Genomic DNA, 21,709 nt, shown 5'->3' on the forward strand with positions numbered 1-21,709 from the left:
TTTTAGGAAATTGAAATTACTTCATTATATTTTGAATCCTGAAACACAGTGTGCAAATTTTTAAGTTTTTTCCCCCAATCTTAATAATAAACAGCATGCGTGGTGGAAAATTATTTACAGGGTAATTTTTTGTTTTTCACTTTTCCCTAATTTATTACTTTATAAAAACTTGGCAGGTTAATGGATAGTAAACATGTATTAATACTTTAATTCCTTTCCTTATGTTATGCCTTGATATTAAAAACTTTATATGCATGATGAATGTTTTACTGTTGTGTTGTAATTGTCTAGAAATTTATCTATGTGAAAAACAAGACATGCTGCTTGAACAACTGAAACTAAGTAACATCTTTGGTATGGTAAGAATCTCTCTGTGTACTTTCTTTTATCTTGATGTGGACACATTGTATTAGGTGGCACTTACCATGAGAAATAGGATGTTGAGCAATTTCAAATTATATACAGATTAAAAATTTGAAATAAAAGAGAAGATAATGTATCTTAGATGTGGCATACACAGAAGTACTTAGGAGAAAGGAGCTTTGAAGTTAAAGATCCAATTTCAAGATCAAGCTCCATCATTTAGTATCTAGGTGACTTTTTGTTATTGTTGAGGAAAATTTGTAATACATTTAAATGTCATTTGTTTCCTGATATGTAAAATGCAGACAATAAGATTACATGTGAAGTGTTTATCTCAAAGCCTGGCACACAGTATCTTCTTACTATGTGACCTATAGATTTAATAATAATAAAAGTCTCTACCTAAAACAATAAAAATAAGTTACAGAATTTGAGAGAAGCAATAAAACTTATTTTTATAGGTTATGGAATAGTTCATGTTTATGTGCCCTAAATTTATAATTTATGTGTTAAGTATATTTAAAATTGTTAAAATATACTAGTTAAATTTATATATTGACTAAGATGTGAATACGGAGATAGAGATGTCATATGAATGTTCCATCTTTCATAAAATGTTGTAATATAATTTAGAATTAATTATTTTGTATTATAGTCTTAATTTATGTCCTTTCTGCTAAACCAAGTTGGTATTTAAATGACTATTTTATTTTCCTTAATGGAAATGTTTTTATTTGAAAAATAAGATTTCCTGTTTTTTGATCTTAAATGATAAAATATTTCATTGTTTCCTACAAATGGTAAAGTATTACTTTTCTTTAAATTAATGGAATCGATGTATTTTTTAAAAATCCCACATACTCAGATCATAAATTATTGGAATAAATATTCATAAGTCTCATGGGCTTTAAGAATTTGGTGATTGTTTAAACTATAAAATTGATCAAGTTTATTGAGAACTGTATACTTCCCTTCCTTGATTAGCTTCAATCCCTCCATTGTTTGTAGACATTTAATTAAATGATTCTTGTTAACATTCGTAAGAGATGTGTCATGAAATCGCTCTGCGTCACTTATGCATAGCTACAACTTTATTGCACTTTATCAGTCTTCTAACTCTGTGGACCATAGGTCTTCTCTTGTGTGTTTAGCTGGTAACTCACCTCCAGCACATGCTGCTGCCAAGCCTTTCTTTGGTATTTGGATACTGAATCTGTTACAGTATTGCTAACTAACTCCTGCTCCTTAAGAAACCATTTCTCTCTCACAATATAGATCATTAAAGAGCTTCTGTTGCTAGTACTAGTGACCATAACTCTTAATTACAAGTTCTCTTTCTTCTGGAAAAATCCTACAACACTTTATCTTTGCACTGATACAATGTGTGTGTGTGTGTGTGTGTTTTACATCTATATGTGAATATAATAATAGGATAATAGAATGTCTATTAATCATTGAAAAAATATGGCATATCCTATTTTCCTGGTAAACATGAAAGGGAAATCATTTCACGTGTCCTTGAATTATTTTTCCAGAAAGAGAATAAATATAAGAATTTGTCATTTTAAAAGTTGAAAAGTGAGTGATAATTATACCATACTGGACATGACTAAATTGCTTCCCCGTGCCCCAGGATTTAAAAAAATAGATTAATCACTCTAATAGGTTAATATTTAAGGTGAGGACTTGAACTTTATAAAACAGCTAAATGCCTTAAAAACTTATAGTGAAAACCAGGTCTTTCCATTCAGTAAAGTGTTCTTTCTTACCTAACAATGTGTTTTTGAATTCAAAGGTTGGAGGTGGGCTTAGAAGAGATTTTTCTGAGGAATAAATAAATTACTGAAGAAACCAGAAAGCTCTCTTATAAGTAACTGTTGAACCTGTTGAATTTCACAATCCTACCTGTATATTGAGGTTGATATTTTTATATCACTTTATAGCACTTAAAAGTTAATACTTTGTGCATTTAACACACATTGCCTTCTTGAAGCTTGCTTACTAAGGAATGGAGATTCTTAGTTACGGCAAAGATTTCTTCCCAAGTAGCATTAGCTTCTTACTTGATTAATGAATTTTCTAAGGGAAAAAGTTGCAAATAAACTTAAATGCATGAAAAGTCTGAAGTAAACCTCGGTTTTCGCTGGATGCCAGTCATGTGTGCTAAACAAGGGAGGTCAGTGGTGGAAACTTACCTTTGAGACGGAGTATGTCCCTTGATCTTGCAACTTTTTTATTCCTATTGATTTGCTAGGAATCTTAGGGCATGGTAGGAGTCAGTCTGTTCTGTTTTACACTTTGGATATAATTGTGTTCACCTTTTTAAAGAGTCACGTGATTACGAAACTAACATACATTCATTAATAATTACAGCTTAAAAAATACTTTGGTTCTGATGCAGGTGCAGAACTGTTTGGCCAACCATGCTAGAAAGGTTGGGCTAGGAGGAAATTTGCTTTTACTTCATCAGAGATTTATAGTTAGATGCTGCATTTCTAAGTTGACCTTTTTCATTAAATAGATTTTAGAGAATAGTACTTCCTAAACCAGAGGACTGTAGACTTGAGAATTAGGTAAATGTTCACGTTTGCTATTGAACTTACTAGACTGTTGTATTTCACGTACCTGGCGCATATCCAGCCAAATGCCTTTTGAACTTCTGATTACTAAATTAATTGAAATTTTTTGTTTGTTTGCTGAGGAAATGAAACGTTATTAATTAAAAGTTTGAATACTGTTTTGTATCCTGCAGAATTGGAAGTGGATTTTGGTGCAGGGACCACATTTCAGTTTATTTAAATGACAGTAATTGAAACTTGCTAGCTGTTTACTTGTTTGCTTGTTACTTATTTTGGCCTTTTCTTTCCACAGAAAGTTGATGTGGAAAAATGGGTACGTGTTTCTATGTATTTACAAAAAGACTGTGATCTAAACGGGTGCATGTTTGCTGTTTGCCTCTGATCTTTTGTTTTGCTTCCTAGTGTGGCTGGTGCTGTGAGTATTCAGAGTAAATGCTGTGTTGTAATGAACATGTATTCTACCAGTCTCTAGTTAGACCCTTGTAAGTTTCTGGCTTGGTATCTATTGAAACATTCTCTATCCCTGGAACATTATAGTTTCTATATAATTAATTGACTTTGTAATTATGGTGTGCTTCTGGTCAACAGGAGGGCTTTTATTATTAATATTGTGTGTATCTTTTACCAAAAAACCTTGACTGTTTTATCTTAAAATTCTACTGCTTAGTTCTTATGTTTTCCCATGCGCTATAAAAAGGCTTTTATACATATTCATACAATCTTAAAAAGTAAAGGTGAATGACAAAATATCATAAGGAAAGAGAGAGCTGCAGGGAGAGGGGAGAGGGAGATCCTTCTAGTTCACAGCACCTTGTAATTGTGAATGGAAATTAGTCTCACCCACACCGATGTTCCCAGTCCACTTTTTCCCCAAGTGTGCAAAGCAGTAGGCCCTTCATTGTTGTATTGTTTTGTTCTTATTTGCTCTGGGACTTAGTGTGATGAATCAGTTAAGGTTGGCTTAACTGATGGCTTCATTTTACCTTCATTGTTCTTCCTGATGCTGGGATGCAGTTCTCTTTTGGCACTGTTTTGAGAATTTTGCTTTCTTTTCAGTAGCCTTTCAGTCGTGTTTCCCAAACAGCTGCAAGTCCACCTGGCTTTCTGAGATTCTTTGCTCTTTTTCACTCCTTTCAGCCCTTTATATTCAAGGAAAGTTTTGTTTATTAGATTTACCATTTCCATGATGATGGCTCCCATGTGTGGGTTTTTGAGAACTACAACTTCTATATTGTATTTCTGGGAATAATTTTAATTCACCATCTGTATCATCATAGCTAAGCTATTACTAATTTTGTTCAACTCTTTCTTTTTGAAATTTCTTACCTTCTTCTGTGACTGTGTGAAAATTCTGATCCAAGCTCCACATTGGTCTTGTCTTAGGAATGGAAGCCCATTTCTTTCTAAGATGTGTCTCATCTTTTTGTTCTCCTTCCCCAAGATCAGCCACCCTAAAACAAGTCCCTGCCTCATCTTTTTACCCCTTCGCTTCCATTCCAGTGTTTCTGTGCCATCCCCAGGTCAGTATTTCTTGAATCAACCACTCAAGCCACTTTAATTCCCTTGGAAATAGAATACATAAATGAATAAAATCCTTTTACCATGATCTGTAGGTACTCCCATTTTTCCCTCTGTGTATTTTGGTTTCTTTTTTGATCTGCCTCACTATATGGTTTTTCTCTCTCATTTTCATAGTGGTTTCTCATCTCAAAATTTATTCTTACTAGGTTTATTTGCAAACTTTTGCCATAGGGATTGCTCTGTAGTTCTGAGAAAGTGAGGAGATAACGTTGAGCTGATAATCATGCAGTTTAACCTGGCAAGTGACTGACTTTACAACTTATGTAAGCTCTTTGTGGACATTCATCTCCTTGTTTATACAATGAGAATCTGGACTAGTCCTTTCTTGTTCTAAAATATTCCTGTTATTTTAATGAGAAGACCTATTGATGCTGAAATATATATTCATTTAGATATCAGATAATGGAAGTATCTTGCTGGATTTTAGAAAACTGATAATCATTGTATGTATAGGTCTCAGTAAATTTTAGATTTGAGCTGTTTCTTTCTTTGAAGACCTGTGTAGGTCAAATCTTTTTTGATGGGAAATTTGAAATTCTACTGTAACAGGTAGAATTTGTTGCTGTTTTCTGTGACCTGAAGGGTAACAGGAAGTGATTTAACCCTGTCTGCTTGCCTGCTCTGGGGGCTCAGTCTCCCCTGCCCCTGGGTTGAATTGGTACATGTTCCAGGACTTTTCTGAGTCAGATGATGATGAGAAACACCCCCAAGTCATTTCAAGTCACAGAAGTCCTATTTCTTTAATTAAAATGCCCAAACCTGTGTAATAGGAGCACTCGATGTTAATCCAAGTTAATGGTCTGCAGTAGGCAGGAGGCTGAGAGGGGAGGGCAGGAGGGCTGGAGTCCAAATCTCGTTCCCCCTGCAAGGGTCCTCGAGCCCCTGTGCCTTGCCTGCAGCTTCTGACCAGCTGGGGTGTCGTGGGAATGAGGAGGGGAAAGTTGTCAGAAATGTCTTCTTTGATGAGAGTGTGGTCCATTGGGCTGGTCAGGTGTTCACATTGACTCTCCCTGGGGGCACTTGGGAGTATTGGTGTATTGGTGGAGATTACATTGCCAGAAATCTTTGACCTTGGGGCTTTCTTGCTGCAGGCGAATGCACCTTCTCTAGCAGATTAGTGGTGACAACTTCCTCGTCCCTGGTCATCGGTGGCATTGCGGATAGTCCCAGGCTGGCCCTGTCTAAGGTGGCCCTGCTTGCTGTTGGCAGGGCAGTCACTTCGCAGTCACAGCATTACCTGCTGCCACAGTCAGTCTCTTGGCTCTTGCTGTGTCCCAGCTCCCAGGGGCACAGCTGTTCCTGAAGCCACCTGTTCGAGACTTGAGTTGAGGACAGGCCTTGGGGAATCAGGACTCCAAGCCTACCAACAGCCTCTGTGAGAAACACTGCTCATCTCTTCGCTCTGCAGCCTCCCCTGACAGATGAGAGCTGGAGTCAGCGGCTGGATTTTCACCCACCCAGTGGGTGTCGCTGTTTGTGTGGCCTTACAGTGTGGTCTGGAATATGGTAGTATTTGCCATCACTTTGTTCTGAGTCTGGTGTCCTATTTAACACCCTGTTATATTTGCTTGTCGACAGAACACATGAAACAACCCCAGATCAAGAGCTTTAGAAGCCTTATAGAACTTAAATCTTTATGAAAGTTAGATTCGCTTCTTTATAAATTCTCTCATAGCATAATTCTAGAACTTCATCGAAAGTCAGTCAGTCTCAATAAATCTCTCTCTCTCGCCCTCTCCGTCTGCTCCTCCTCCTCTCTTCCTCCCACCTTCCCTGTTTCCAGTGTCTCTTGAGCATCTTTGAACATTTGTGTTGAATTATGAGCTCATTGAGTAATCCAATGCTGCTGTCTATGTTCAAGAGAGAATAATGTTTGTGAATCCTGGTTTAAGTGATTGGCTGTACCACCAGCCCTTTAGACCCAAACCTGTTGCATTGGTTTCCAACATGGAGGCCTAGGATTGCAGGTCGTGGATGGAGCTGGGGACAGTAAAGGGATGGAGAAATTGTCATGTTATAAATGAAGCATTGTCTGTAGACCAAATGATGCCTCATACACGTACTTACTCTGTTTAGAAATATTAGATGCTGTTGTAATTGCTCAAATGAAAAACGCTTTCAAATGCCTAACTCCATAGTAGTTTTGATAATGCATTTTTAACTGCAACTACTATGATGTGAGGGTCTCTGAAATGCTTTCATACTATCAAGATTCACTCATGTTTGAAATGATTTGAAAAAAATATGTTGAATCTTCTATATCCTGATACAGACAATTATTTTATATGTAGGTGGTGCTTTCTTGGCAGAAGCAGGGAAAGCCCAAAAGTCCTCGATAGCATTTCTACTTCATATGTTAGGTGTTTATGCAGCGTAGTGATTTATAAGTGTGTCACAGATATAAAATACAAGGATTTGTAGTAGTTCATCAGAATTGTTTATTTTCCTTTACCCTTTTAAAGAACTGCATAATTATACATAGATAGATGTCAAATGCTTTAGACGCACATGAAAAGACAGTCCACTTAAGCACTGTCTGTGCAGAATTTTTGACAGGTTGGCGAAGACAACAGTTGCTACCAGTCTGACCCCAAAATATAATGAATTCTTTAATAAAAACCAGCACGCACATGTGACTAGCTGCAGTGATGGTCCTACTGTGAGTGAGGCAGGAGCACTGCCATGGGCTGTGCCATCACCTGTGTGATTGCTCTTTCAGGGTCTAAAAGCTGGGCCCTTTACATGCTTCCCGGGCCTATCATCACCATGTCTGTCTGTCAGTCAGTGCAGTCACACATATTTTCAGTGGGGAAGTCCTAGGAAGTTAAGTATTTATATAGGATGTTTTCATCATAAGAGAAATTGTTGAGGGTTTTCACAAATATATATACCCATATATGCTATTAGATAGTATATACTGCTATGTGTTTGGAACTTGGAATTGTTCGTCCTAAATTTCTTTTGCCTTCAAAATTTGTTGGGAGCATCATTAATTTTAAAAAGCCGTCAACGAACCCAGGTCTGGTGGTGAAATAACTTTTCCTTTTCTCAACATAATGGAGTTTTCCAGATATATCCTCACTCACACAGGGGAGATGACCAGCTGGAGGATTATGGGGAATCCTAACATCTTGATACAAGGAGAGGAAGATGACAGAGGAGGCTAAAATTCAATAGATGCATGGTATGCAGAGTAGGACATTTCATCTCCTCAGTGGAAACTTTATGCAAGGATTTCTGAACCAAAATTTTGCCCTAGTCTCTCAGATTGTCCTGTTTGATAATTTTTTAATAGCTCCCAAATGTTTATTTTGTTGCTATGTTGTTGATTCTTTATCTATATATTTTTAAGAAGATGTTTCGGTGAAGGTCTTTCAAAACTTCTAAGAAAGGTCCATTTATAGCAGTATTAATTTTTGTTATCAGTAGTCATTTCAGGAAGCTGAAAAAACAGTTTAAAAAAATTCAAGGTTGAACTGAAAGGCATAATTATGGTAGAGCTTTTTACATCACTTGAATCACTGTTTCTTTCTTTGTACCAGTTATAGATTGAATATAATTATGCATTCTCTTGATGTATGATATTTGATTACAATTTTCAGAATAAAATACTGCTACTTGATTTGTTTTTCTACCCATAATCATTTGCACATGCTGAGAAAATCCCTTAGGTCTTTCAGATCTACTAGATCAAGTGACATCATGCTTATAGACCAAAGACTTCTGCATCTTTTTATCATCCATTACACTCCCAGGGCCATTTATGTTTGAGTTAAAACACAAGGATTGCTATTTCTCTTTGTGGGTTTCACGTTAAGGTAGCATAATGGGGGTTTATGTCTCCAGCTCCTGGTCACATTTGAAACTTCATCTGACCTATCAGTTCAGAAGTAATTAAACTAAACCTTGGATACTGAATTAGTGCCACTTGCAGTTTTATCCTAAAGAACTAAAATTTCCCCCTTTTTTGTTTTTGTGTAGATTGATTATCATCCCCAAATTTCTTCTAAGACAGAAAGCACCATGCCTGGACTCTGTCTTTATTGTCATCCATTTCTGGTGAAATTTTAGCTCTTTAATAGTTAATTCCTTTATTAAGCTTATTGTAAACATAAAAATTATATTCTCTACACCTAAATTGAGGCTCTTTGTTTCAGTATTTATCTTCGTGCATGAGTTTCTTTTTTTCTCCTTTTTATCATGTCATCAACTTTTAAAGGATTTTATTGTTATTCTTTTTATGTTGCTTTTTATCGTACTCAAGCAGTGTTTACATTGAGATTAAAATAATATACTTATCCTTTTCATTTTAATGTATTTTGCTTGCTTTTTTGCCCTTGAATGATCCCGTTTGAATATCTCATATTGTAATAAGCCAAATGGACCAATAGATGATTTGTACAAAAAGTTAATGTCATTAATGCGACAAATTATCTTTATGTTCTTGGTTATCTTTTGAAAATAATGTGTGTCTGTTACATCTGCTCCTCTTTGTCATTCTGTAGATGGATACTTTTAGCTTTGGCTAATTTACAGTATTCACTCTATTTCATCTTATATGCAGATCACTCTCCTCTGTAACTTGCTCTTTCTGTAGTCACACATAGCTAAAAATTATGAATATCAGACCTCAGGAACTAGACTGACCATTTTTTTTCTATTAGTACAATTCTAAAGTTTTCGACCTAGGTAACTGACAAAATCAGGCTGAGAAAACTTCTGAAAGAAAAATCTCCAATACCTTTATCAATAAAAACTCACAAATCTCATGAAGAAAGTATCTGTTATAAACCATATTCTGTAGCAAAATTTTGAATATTTTTTTTAATTAAGGCTTAAAATGATTTTTCCTAATTCTTCAATTAGATATCACTAACTGAAGTGTATAGATATCACTGGGGATCACAGGTAGGAATGTGATTGGTTAGTTTCAACACGGAAAATAAGTTCCCTAACATCATTTAACATTGATATTATTTGCAAGATTGTAACTATTCAGCCTGTATTTCTAAGCTGAAAATGAAATGATTTGTTACAATTTTTCCTTAAAATTATAATATTCAAAATGAAAAAAATCAATCAACAAAATTGCTATTTAGAAATATACATATTACAATGTATGTCTGTTTCAGGGGAAAAGTGTGGTATTTAACATCTTTGTTAGAAAACTTCCCCTTGCTGTTTTCTTTAAAACTAATCTGGATATGTATGTTTTTTCTTCGTGGGACTTACATACTCCTAACAACAAGATTTAGCCCTAAGTTTGGAAATATAATATCCATTTTTCCTTCTTTGCTCTTTTTCAATCTCTGTACCTCTCCTGGGAATAAGAAGTCAAAGAAATTTTATGGGTCTAAAGAAAAAGAAAGGAATATATATACATATGTTTTGTGAAAGAAGATAAAGAGCTATTATAATGCAAACGTGAGAAGTGGCTGAGTCATTTGAAGAGAAAAAGAGAGTTTTTGTGTTTCTTTTCTTTGAAATTCACATATCAAAAACTAATGCCTAAGGAATTGCTTTTTGTCATTTTGCATGAAATATGGGCAGCTTTTCACAAGCGTATTAACTGATGACCTACCTTCCCTGTTTCTAATCCATGATTTTTACTTAAATTAGTTGGGTTGCTGCTTGTTACTGCATTTTTATGCAACAGACGAAATGAAAATATTTTAAAGAATTTTCAGAGTATAATTTTAAGATTATACATTTTTTTTGGTCCTTAGGTATGTTATGAATTGAATCACGCATTAAAGTTGAGCAGCATGTTTTCACAGAAAAAGAAAGTACTAACATAAAACATTTTTAAGAAGAATTTTGCTTGCTACAGCTTTTCTCTAGCATGTAGTTGTTAATGTCTTGTGACAACACAGTGATTTTTTTTGTTGTTTATTGCTCATATAACTCCATTTAGAGCAATGGAGTCTTTATAAATAAGGTATTTTAAAATATCTTGAAATAATGTATATTCAATATTTTGTCTCTTTTCCTTATGCCCCACAGAAATTCATGATGAAGGTAAGGCATTGGATCATCTGCTATATATGTAATACTTTGTATGTTTCAAATTTGGTTACTCATATTTAATTTTTGAATTCATGGCACTTTTCTTCACATTTTAAAGTTTTAAAAAATTAAATCACACTCTTGAACTTTAGATTTGTCAACAAATGATGTTTGACATCTTTGGGTCAGATGGTGACGTATTATCTCTTACTTAGCCAACGATAGGAGTTTCTCCCATTGAAACAGATTTTTTTTCTATAGCTCTCCATTTTGAATGATCACTGTGGCGGCTATACTGGCTGGTTAGTGTTTGTGCACTCCTGCACAAATAAAGAAATTCACACACTGGGCAATTAGAAGAGGCAACAAGAAGTTACTGTTAAATTACTTTCTCCAGGAGAAGTGAAGATAATTCGACCTCTTTATTTCTCAACCAAATTAGAAAAATGCAAAGATTTTAAGAGGAGATAAACTAAAAGAGAAGAGTAAAATACAGTCATGTTGCTGGAGAAGGAGGAGAGGAAGAGTGAAATGTCATTCTTTGAGACATGAAGTTGAAATTTTTTGTTTCATTATCATATAGCTGCTGCATTTCTCATAGGACATTCATGAAATTTATTTTTTAATCCTAAAAACTGAAAAACGGTCTATAGAGAAATTTATTGTGTTCATTTAATAAAGGCTTAATATAGTTTAACATTTCAAAATATACAAACTCTGAAAAATGTTAAAACAAAATTTGAACTTACATTTAAAAGGTTGCTTAGAACAAAAGGAAGCAAAGTATCCACGTCAGTCTTGAGTTACGTTCATATTTGACAGAACCCTGAACCAGGGGCGTTGTCCTGACAAACGGATCTGTTCATTAACATTAAGAATTTGGCAGTTGGGGTGACAGAGCAGAGCACTTACTTGAAATCCTCGATCAGCAAGGACCCAAAACATTTTCCAGAATTTCAAATAACTCCAGCTATTATTTTTCAGTAGAAAATATTGTTATTACGTTGGGAAGGGAGGACATTAACTGCTCAGACATATCATGAAACAAGGGTTTTGGTTGGGAAAATGTTATGAACATGAATATGTTCTCTCTTTGCGAATATTAATAAATAACTAATGAAATTAGGTTTTTTTAAATTAGTTTTTCTTGCTAAATCTGCATTTACTGTACTCATTTTATCGCCTCACCCCTATCCAGATCCCTCGTTCAGTACCCTGTGTCCTTTTCCTTGGAGAGCGGGGAAATGGCTGGTTGCCTGAATCATGCACCTCAAGCTCTTTCGAGAGAGCAGATTCATCTAAGACTCAATGCAAACAGAAAAATGATGTCCAGTCAGTTTAAACTAGGTGGGATACCTAAAATAATTTAATTAGGCTCTGATTTCTTCTAACTGTAAGACCCGGATCCCCGTGACTTATTTTCATGCCTGCATTGGATCACCTGGAAAGGTTAGAATTTGACTAAGCAGAGGGTATGTACATTAAACTACAGTCGTTTAAACCACTTGAAAGGAAAAAGATGCTAAATTTTATTCGGCTGTTACTTTTTAGTCATGATTTGCTCAGGGTTTTGTGCCTGGTCACACCCTGGTTAGCCTCCCAGAACCAGCTAGTTGCTTCTGTGCTCAGGAGCCCTTTTCTGCTGGTTTTCACTGAACGAAGATTCGTTAGTCCTGTTGCAGGTCTAGTCTGTTCCCTCAGGGGACTTTTGGTTAAGTGACCATCACCAGTTAGCCATCCGGTGCCCACAGGTTCTCTTGACAGTGTTGAACTGGCTTGGCAGACACATTTATTTTGCACAGAAGCCACATTTGTCCTTAACTGTTATAACCATCCTGTGGATCTCTTATGTGATGCACTATTCAAGGTGGCAGGGCTGTTTCAGTAGCCCCTGCTGCCAGGGCCCCCCAGGTGGACCAGATTTCAGGCTCAGCTGGTCTGTGCTGCTCCTGTCTCCACCCCGTGCTGTTCATGTTTGCCTTTGGAAGTCACCAGATGATGTGAAGGCTTATGCATAGAGTTTTTTTTTCTCCCTGAAACAACTCATTACCCAAGTATTACTATTGGTATTTGAAGGTAACCTTAAAGGCTTCTCTGCTTAAATATCTGAGTTTTGAAAGAAGTTCTCCAAGGCAGATTTCTTCTTGTTGTTGTCTATTGTTTTAAATTTTGGCAGTGTAGTTTAGTATTACCTGGGCAGTAAATTCTGTTTTTTAGGTTGCATTGTTTTTCTTCTGAGATGGTGTGTTATGTTACAACGGTCAAGGGATATAGAAAAGTTACCCTGTAGAGTCTGACTTTTTAAAAAAAAAAAAACCCAGAAAACTTTTGCTTAATAAGGGCCTGGAATTATGAGAAATGTCCTACATTGATTAGCATAGCATTTTTGTACAGAAAAAAAAGATTAGTAAAACAGAAATCCTTAAAATATTTAGATGTTACATAGGTAGTAAATTAAATGGTTCTAAGCGGCAGTGACACTAGGAGTGTGTTAATAAGCAAATACGTAGTACAAACATGTTTTAAAAACAGGGGGAAAAACCCCCAAAACAACAAACACAGAGCCAGTGATTTTTGTGTGTATAAACCTATTTAGTTGCTCTTAGTCATTACTACCCTGGTTTTCTGTATTACACTTTTCTGCTGTTACATTTTAAGCTTATAACAGTAATACCTCAAATGTAGCTACAGTGATCCAGTATTTCTGTCTCCCCACAGAGAAGGATAACAGATGAATAAATTATGCCTTATGACTGCATATTGCTCTAAATCAATGTAAATGTAAAAGTATTTGCATCAAAGAGTCTGCTTACAAGATGGGTCCCCTAATTGTACATTTTTGGCAAGGTCCTTGAAAGCTCAAGGCGTAGGAATGCCTAATAATACCAAGTTGGTATTAATTTGTGGGAAACTTGATGTGTGATTTGGTTAGAATACATAAAGCATTGTTGTTTGGATTTTGTTTGTACTCTGGACTCTTTTTTACCACTTACAGTTTTCGAGTTTGATTTTTTTTTAACGCTATTGTTTAATATTCACCCTGTTAGTTATCTCAGGGGTAATGGGACCAAACCTATGCACAGAACTGAAAAATCTTTTGAACTGATATTTTCAAAAAGTCCAGTTTACCTTTTATTAAATGAGTCTTGGCTCTCCAACACCAGGAATATTTAGAGGGAGTACTTTGGAAATGGTAGTCATTATTGTTTTTTTGTTTTGTTTTCCCCTGAGAGAGCAACAGCCCCTTAGGGTCGGCCCCCTTCATCTACAGTGCAGTGTAGTGAGAGTGAAGTGGTCTATCAGATGCTGACTTCAGGATCTGCAGAGGGGCGGTGAAGGGCTGGTGACAGCTCACCAACCAAACCACAGGCTCCACCCACCATAGTGGGGAGCTGGGGTTTGCAGGACAGATCGTTGCATTTTCAGAAACAGATAGGGCCCAAGTCAGACTTGAAAATGCATGTCAAGGAAATGTAAGTTCCATGTAATACTTTTACTAAAAAGACCTAGTAATTCATCATGCAGTTGGAGGTGTTAAGAAATAACACAGAATTAGTTCTTAAGCTTCTATTTTCTTTGTTGTTTGTGTGCAGATCTTTTGAAGGAAATCACATGGGATTCAGTATGTAATTGTTGAAGGGATGAATAATTAGAGAAAACTCTCATTTTGAAGGCAGAGGAAAACAGACTGTGAGCTCATTGTGCATAATACTCTTGACATCAGATACTGTACCTCTTAGGCAGTAAATACCCAATAAATATGGGTTTCAAATGAGTGGGGAAAAGTGTTTCTTTTGTGTAGTATTTACTGGAGAATTAGCAGGATTAAAGTATAGGTGGCATTAGTGTGAACACAAGGTTTATTTGTTACATAAGATTTAATTTCCTAATTCTTCCTTTAATTGGTGCAATTGAAAAGCACCGCTTACTTTGCCTGTGGTTTAGATCCCAGGGAACAATTAAATTAACATGTTAGCTTCAAAAAACACCTAGATTTTTTTTCCAAAGTGTTCCTTGAGTTTGTTGCCCCATTAACTTGATTGGTTCTTATCTGTTTGGTCCTGGCTGGATCCCCAGAGCTTACTGTGGTTATAGTTACAGCACTGTGAGCTTGTAGGTTCTGGCTTGGGTGGCCAGAGGGGAGGTCGACCCTGTTTCAGAGTGCTGAATTACTACTGCTGCTTGTGATATATGACCCAGCAGTGGTGGACTGTTCCTCATTAAAATTACTCTGGGGGGATACCATAGTCCACCTTCGGGCAGAGTGTCATATACAGTCTTGAAGGAATAACCCCAGCAGAGGCTAGCTGTCATCATAAAGTACTGGCAGTTCCCTAATGGGAGGAGGTCCATAAATACTTGTTCACTTAAAGCAAAGGCTAGGACAGATTTAATGAGAAAATTGATGTGATGTGACCATAACACAGACCACAAAAAAAGAACCAAGGTACTGCTTTGGATGCATCTCACATACACAATTCTTTTCATAAATGTTTGTTGAATAAACAAGTTATATGACCTGCCCTAGAGTGGAAATTACTGATTTTACTTTTCCTGAATCAGAGCCAATCACAATATTATTTAAAATGACAAGTTAGAGGAAAAGGACTGAGACCATGTGACAGAAATTACATTCACTGTGTTAACAGTGCCCTCTTAAGTAACAAAGTTAATTTAGTGTGGATTATTTGAATGCTTTTACAAGAATTCTAGTAAGACTAAATTTGTGGCATGAATTAGCATTTAAGTAGTGAGGGAATCTATAGTGCTTGTACTGCTCCGTGTGGTCCCTGGAAAAGCAGCACCTGCGTCATCTGGGAAATTTTTGGAATGAAACGTCTCTGTATTTACCCCATGCCTACTGGATTGGAATCTCTGAGTAGGCTCAGTATTCTTTGTTTTCACAAGCTCTCCAGGTACTTCGTAAGCATTCCTCTATCTCACATAAAGGAATTTGGACTTTTTGCTATAAATAATTGGAAAGTATGAAAGGTTTTTAAGCCTGAAGATGATTTCATGAATTTTATGTTTTAAGAAGACCCATTCATTGAAGAAATATTTATTTAGTCCTTAACTGTGTGCCAGGCATTTTGTAGGTACCTGGGGTACCATTAGTCCCTGCTCAGTGCAGAGCACAGTGTGATGGGAAATACAGGCAATAAATGACTGTGAATAAATAACCACCAATTATGGTAAGTATTTACTGAACTCAAGTTCACTCTTCAAGAACAGGGTCAGCTGCTTGCCCCTCAGGAGAGGTTTTCGTGGTGGCGTTGCCACCGTTTAAGCATCCTTCCTACAGCACTTTGCTCATTGGCAATAGCCCTTACTTTATTTTTTCCCATTAAACATATCCATGAGAACCAGAGACCATATTATCTACTTAGTGAAATATATTCTTTTGTTTTTTTTTTCCTTATCGATCCTTTCTCCGCTCTATGCAGACTGCTCAAGGTGGTGGCCACCGAACACTCCTGTACGGACATGCCATATTGCTGCGCCATTCCTACAGCGGCATGGTGAGTGCACAGTTTGAGTTCGTCTCTCATGGGGTCACGCTGATCTGTGTGTGCATACATGGTCAGAAAATATTGTTGATACCATTTCATTGATGGCTTTAATTAGCCTAATGTGTTTTTAAAATATCTTTCTACCCTGTTTAGTTTTCTCATTCATAAAATGAGGGTTAGCTTAGATGACCTGTAAGCTGCTTTGGCTTTTATCATTTTATCACTTCTGTTTGTAGTATCTTACTTTTGTTAGACTAGTTTTAGGAGGAGAGAGGTGTTAAGAGTAAATTGGAAATAGTTCTATTCAAAAGTAGAAATTTTATTTTAAACAGTTCATTTGTTGGAGAATTAAAGTACCTTATTGCAAAATGGTATAAGAAAAACTGCCTGGGAGTTCCACTGTCAATTCTCCACTAACTTCTTTCCTTCTTAAGTAGGTGTTCTCTTTCTTTTTCTGTGTCATCTCCTTCTTTCACCCAGTTATCCATTTATCCATTGGGTTTCTCTCAGGCACAGTTTACTCACTCTTATACATACGTATATATATACATACTTGTGTATGTATAAAATATATAAAAATACATAAAAATTCCATTCTTTTAAAAGCTTTATTAAGTTATAAAAGCAGTATATGTTCGTTCTATAAGATTTGGAAATTACAGAGGAAAAAAAATCTTCATGATCACACCAATGAGAGAGAATTGTTGGAGACTTTAAAAAAAATTCAGTCTTTTCTGTTCTTTAAATTCTTTATATAGTTTTTTTATATCCAGATTTTTAAAACATATTTTCACAGCAAGTATCATCCGTGTTATTTAAATTTTTCATCAAATTAATTTTAGTGACTACATGATAGTTCAGTGTCTGAAAGAAGGATATAACTGATCATTCCTTTTATGAAGGAGGTAATTCCCAAAATTTGTAAATTGTTCCAGAGCAAAAACCTAAGCATAGGCTCAATACCAATACCCCCCAAAAAACACAGGAAAAAATCATCAGTCTTCATCCTGAATATTGATGTGAAAAGCCTGGTTAATAGAATCGAAAAGTATAGGAAGAGAAGTGTAGGTAAAGTATAAATATGAACTTAATGATAATACCATTTTTATTAGTGTGCTTCATCACATTAATAGGTCAAATGAGAAAAATATGAAAAATTGTGATCATCTTAATAGGCGCTGAAACAGGTTTTTAATAAAACAACACCAATTCCTAATTAAAACTAAGCACTTATGAGTATTTCTTCAATGGTAAAGAAAATACCTATGTCAGACCCACAGCCAACCTCATACTTAATTGTCAAACACTGAAGCCATTCTTGACAAAACTAAAACAAACAAAAACCCTCCAAGAATATGCTGTCTGACATTGTTCTGGAAATCTTGGCTGACATAGCACTCTGTGAAATAAAATAGAGGACAACACTTTAAGTGGCTGGATACAAGACAAATGTATACAGTAATCTTTTCTATATAGCAATCACACATTAAAACTTCATGGAAAGAATTCTACTGTCAGTAGCAATCAAAGCACGTGAAGTAATAAACGTGAGAGTGTTCAGAAAACTACTCTCTGTACATAGCAGATGGGCGAGAGGCTGGACTTGGTCAGTAGGTCTGGGTCCAGGCTCGCTTTCCTGTATGCTGTACAGCCTTGACAACCTTGCTTTAAGCCTATAATTGTATCTGAAAATTGTATTCATCCATTCAACATGTATTATTTAAAACCTCCTGTGTGTCAGGTACTTTTCTAGTGCTAGTTATAGTAGTAAAGAAGAACATGTCTTTGCCCTTTATAGGATTAAATTAACATTTAGTGGGATAATTATAGTACCTACTTCACAGTTGCTGTGAACATTAGAGGAGAGAATGCACATTAGTAGATACAGTGTCTCCTACTGGAATATATTGGGAAATATTGCAGAAGACTTTCATAGGGACTACTTTATGTTTTGGCCTGGGTGTCAGCAGTCTAAAATCGATACTTTTTCTCAAGGGCAGATATTTAATATGCTTAGATCTAAAGTCAAAACCTCAGGGACCACCGTGGATGCCTGTCTTGAGGTCAGACTCACACTCCTACACTGGCTTGGAACATGTTTGGGGACTCTTGAAGCATCTTCTCTATAACCTCGGGAGTCAGTGGTTTGCAGTCAAGAGACAGTCAGAGTCTCCAGGTCAAGTGATTTTGTTGTGGAAAAATGTGTTACAGCTCGGTGTTACAGCTTAGTTGTGACAGCAGCCTGGATCTGGGCAAGAGACCAAGCAGCACTCAGAGAGTTGGAGAACTCACTTTTATTACGCCAGCGGGCCCAGAAGAGTTAACACTCCAAGCTCTGGACCCCGTCTGTAGGTTTACACAGGCCTTTATAGGCTACCAGTTTTACACTTTGCAACATTATATGCAAATAATATATAACAGAAGTTGACCAACCAGGAACAAGCTTTGTAGAAATAGACCAATCAGGAGTGAGAGGAATGGACCAATCAGGAGTGAGAGAAATAACCAATCAGGAGTGAAGGAAATAAACAATCAGAAGTGAACTCAGGGAACCAATAGAATTTTAGGGGTAAGTAAGCTGTTTCAGAGGCAAAAAGTGAGATAGAGCCGTCTGGGCCAGGGAACCAAATGGTGCTGACACGAGAGTAGTGGCCCTGCTTGGGGGCCCTGCTGGTTTTTTTATGGGGCTTCCCGCCTCAACCACGGCACACACTTCAGCCTCACTTGCTGGCACATCTGTCCCCGATCAGTTTATCACCTGCCTCCTTACACCCTCTGAGTGGGATGGACCCCACTCCGTGGTAGGGCTTTTCTAGGCTTTGTGTCCCTTGCCCGTGATTCTGGGAGGTCTGGGCTTGCTGAGTCCAGGCGTGTCTGAGCCCACTTTGTAGGATGCCTGTTCTTTTGGGGAGTGCCCTTGGTTAGTGTAGGTGGCAGTGTGTCTTGAGCTTGTGCCACATTCATCTTTGTGTTCTCATCCTTGTAACACTTCAGGAGGGTTTTGAGGTTGGGGTGGGGGATGGAGGAGTTGGCCTGAAAAATTATCCTAAACTTTATGTCCAAGCATACAAAGTTAGGAAAAACTTAAGAGAGGGGAAAGGAAGTCAGGAGATGAGGGTGTTGTGAGAGTTCCACTGCTCCTAGGGAAACACACATAGGTGTCCACATGACAGAGCCTCACTGCAGTGAGGGGGCAGGCTGCACACCCAGATCAATTCTGATGAATTTCAAAGAATTAAGATTCCAAAAATGAAAACAAAACTAGAAGATGAAAGTGCCCAGTTTTGAAATTCCTGTTTGGAAGAAGGATTTCTAACTGTTGAACCAGGTTGCCCTTTTGCTTGTGACCATGAATGTCACATGAAGCAAGAGATGTGCAGGCACATCCCCAGTTACCTGTCTTTTACTGACAGAACACACTTCTGAGTCTTTTCCCAGGGGAACAATCACACTCCAGAACGTTGCTCCCCATGAATGCTGTGTAAGTGCACAGAATTAGACGTGGAGAGGACTGGACACTTAGTGACATCAGCGGATTCTCTGTCTTTCAGTACCTGTGTTGCCTGTCCACCTCCCGGTCTTCAACTGACAAGCTGGCCTTTGATGTTGGCTTGCAAGAGGACACAACAGGTGGGTGTCTTGGTCTGCGACGATGCTGTGTTCAGAGAGAGCGTGGCCGGAACTGGGTTGGGAGCAGTCAGGAGGCACGTGGGAGATACAGAAGGTGAACAGTCTTGGGGATGGATTCAGGAAAAAGCAGATGACTTCCTCAGAGAAGTGTTTAGGAGAAGGGGGAGTCTACATGGTGCTCTTATTGGTCATTCCATGTAGCTGGATACTCAAACTAGATGCCAAACCTCATCCTTTTGACGGAGTTGGGTAGAAAAGCAGTGCTTAGACACACTGCTGTCTGTTAACTGTATTAATGTGCACTGATGGGTTTGCGAAGTATTACTGCATGTTTCTTGTATCCTTTATCTTTCATCTTAAAAAGATTGACAGTGTAACACAGTCAATGTCAACATTCAAACAAAGAGGTAGAAAATGTCTCCTTCAGTTCCCTGTCCACAGGTCATCGGGCCACATAGCTAGGTATTTACATACTTTTGAAACAAAAAATATGTATTAACACATCTATCCTTTTGGAGAATCAAAATAGGAGGATATAGGCTTTACTTATGTCTTTGTTCTCAGTGCTCAGAAGACTTTACACTTTATACAGCTCTGTACAGTTTGACTGTTCTATCTTTTACAATGAGCATGCCTGACTGTGGAATTAAAAGTAAGTAAAAGACCAAGTAGAAAAACGAATGGGAGGAAACAGGCCAACTCTTGTTCAGCTGTTCCTTTCATGGGTGGATCAGGTTCTCACCACCCTCCTTCTTAAAATGCTTTCCTGTACTCTAAAATTTTCACAGATAAAATGGATTAAAAATAAAGCTGTTTCCAACTTAATTAACTTTCTAGTAGACTAACACATCACCTAGTACAAGAAATCCCAAGAATACCAGACACCAAAAAGATAAATGTATTCTTCTGGTTTTTATTTCATTTTTATGTAGGCTCAGTTATTTCTTTATATTTTGGCTAATTGTTTTAGTTTTCTCATTGTAATTAATTTACGTCAGCACACAGTTATGTGAAAGACTCTTCAGTTCTCTCTCAGTCATAATCTATATAACTTGTTTTCGTACACTGAGATGACTGCATAACAGTAAAACCCACAAAACAGGGTCATCCCTCTCCCTGTAGCCTGAGCCCTTTTCCCCATAGCTCTCTGCTTCTTCTGAATTACTGAATTATGTGCTATATTTATCATGTGTTATCTGCCTGCCTTGATCAGAATGAAACTCACAAGGCAGATACCCCTTCCTTCCCTGTTTGTGGATGTGTCCCCAGCTACTAAAGCAATGAGTGGCAAATAGTGTCTTATAAATGTTTGAGTGAATGCATGAAAAACTCCCTGCAACTCTTAAAAGTGTGGTTCAATGATGGAAATAAGGAATTCTGCAGGATGATAGTGAGGTAGGACTCTGGTGTTAAGAAAAGCAGCTCAGAGCACCGATCACACATGGACTTTATGTAGCTTAAGAAATGTTATTTGTTGATTCACTTACTCACTTATGCACAATGGGTTGTTACTGGGTGCCTGCAAAGTGCTTGTCCGAGCTGAGGAAACCCCATTCAAAGGCCCTGCTATCATGGAACTTACATTCTGGCATTGGGGAACTAGGAAAGAAACAAAACATAAGCGTTACCAAAAAATCATAAAGCTGAGCACAGGGAGAGAATGATAATTATTAGATAATTATTAGGATATCACTGAAATGATTCTCATTTTTGGATAGAACTTACATTTCGGTTTTAAAAGGAACTGTGAAGAGGTTGAAGAATTGTATGCCTAAGTTTGTATGCTAGGTAATGGGACTGAAGTGTGAAGAATGGACATGTGGTTCATGAAGCTGTGCTTGACTTGTTCTAGAAGTAATTATTTGATTTAATGTGTACCCAGACATCTTTATAATGTACCCTTCTGTTGCAGGATTCTCTGATATTTTACCCTTTGAGTGATAGAAACTACCCCGTTGTAAAACAACATGATAAAAACAAGGCATAGGACAGTAAAACTTAGGTGACAATACTCGTACCCAGTTTGAATCAGCATCCCCC

General features: G+C 37.0%; 1 protein-coding gene across 1 annotated transcript in view; it reads left to right on the forward strand.

The window, feature by feature from the left end:
• RYR2 (ryanodine receptor 2) overlaps positions 1-21,709 on the forward strand; it is a 539,007-nt gene that overhangs the window by 198,266 nt on the left and 319,032 nt on the right. The window contains exons 4-7 of the mRNA XM_072971049.1: positions 3,239-3,255; positions 10,527-10,541; positions 15,974-16,048; positions 19,591-19,669. Of these exons, the coding sequence (XP_072827150.1) occupies positions 3,239-3,255; positions 10,527-10,541; positions 15,974-16,048; positions 19,591-19,669 (186 nt within the window). The remainder of the gene's footprint in view (positions 1-3,238; positions 3,256-10,526; positions 10,542-15,973; positions 16,049-19,590; positions 19,670-21,709) is intronic.

This window comes from Vicugna pacos, chromosome 11 (assembly GCF_048564905.1).
Source record: "Vicugna pacos chromosome 11, VicPac4, whole genome shotgun sequence".
Taxonomy (NCBI): Eukaryota; Metazoa; Chordata; class Mammalia; order Artiodactyla; family Camelidae; genus Vicugna; species Vicugna pacos.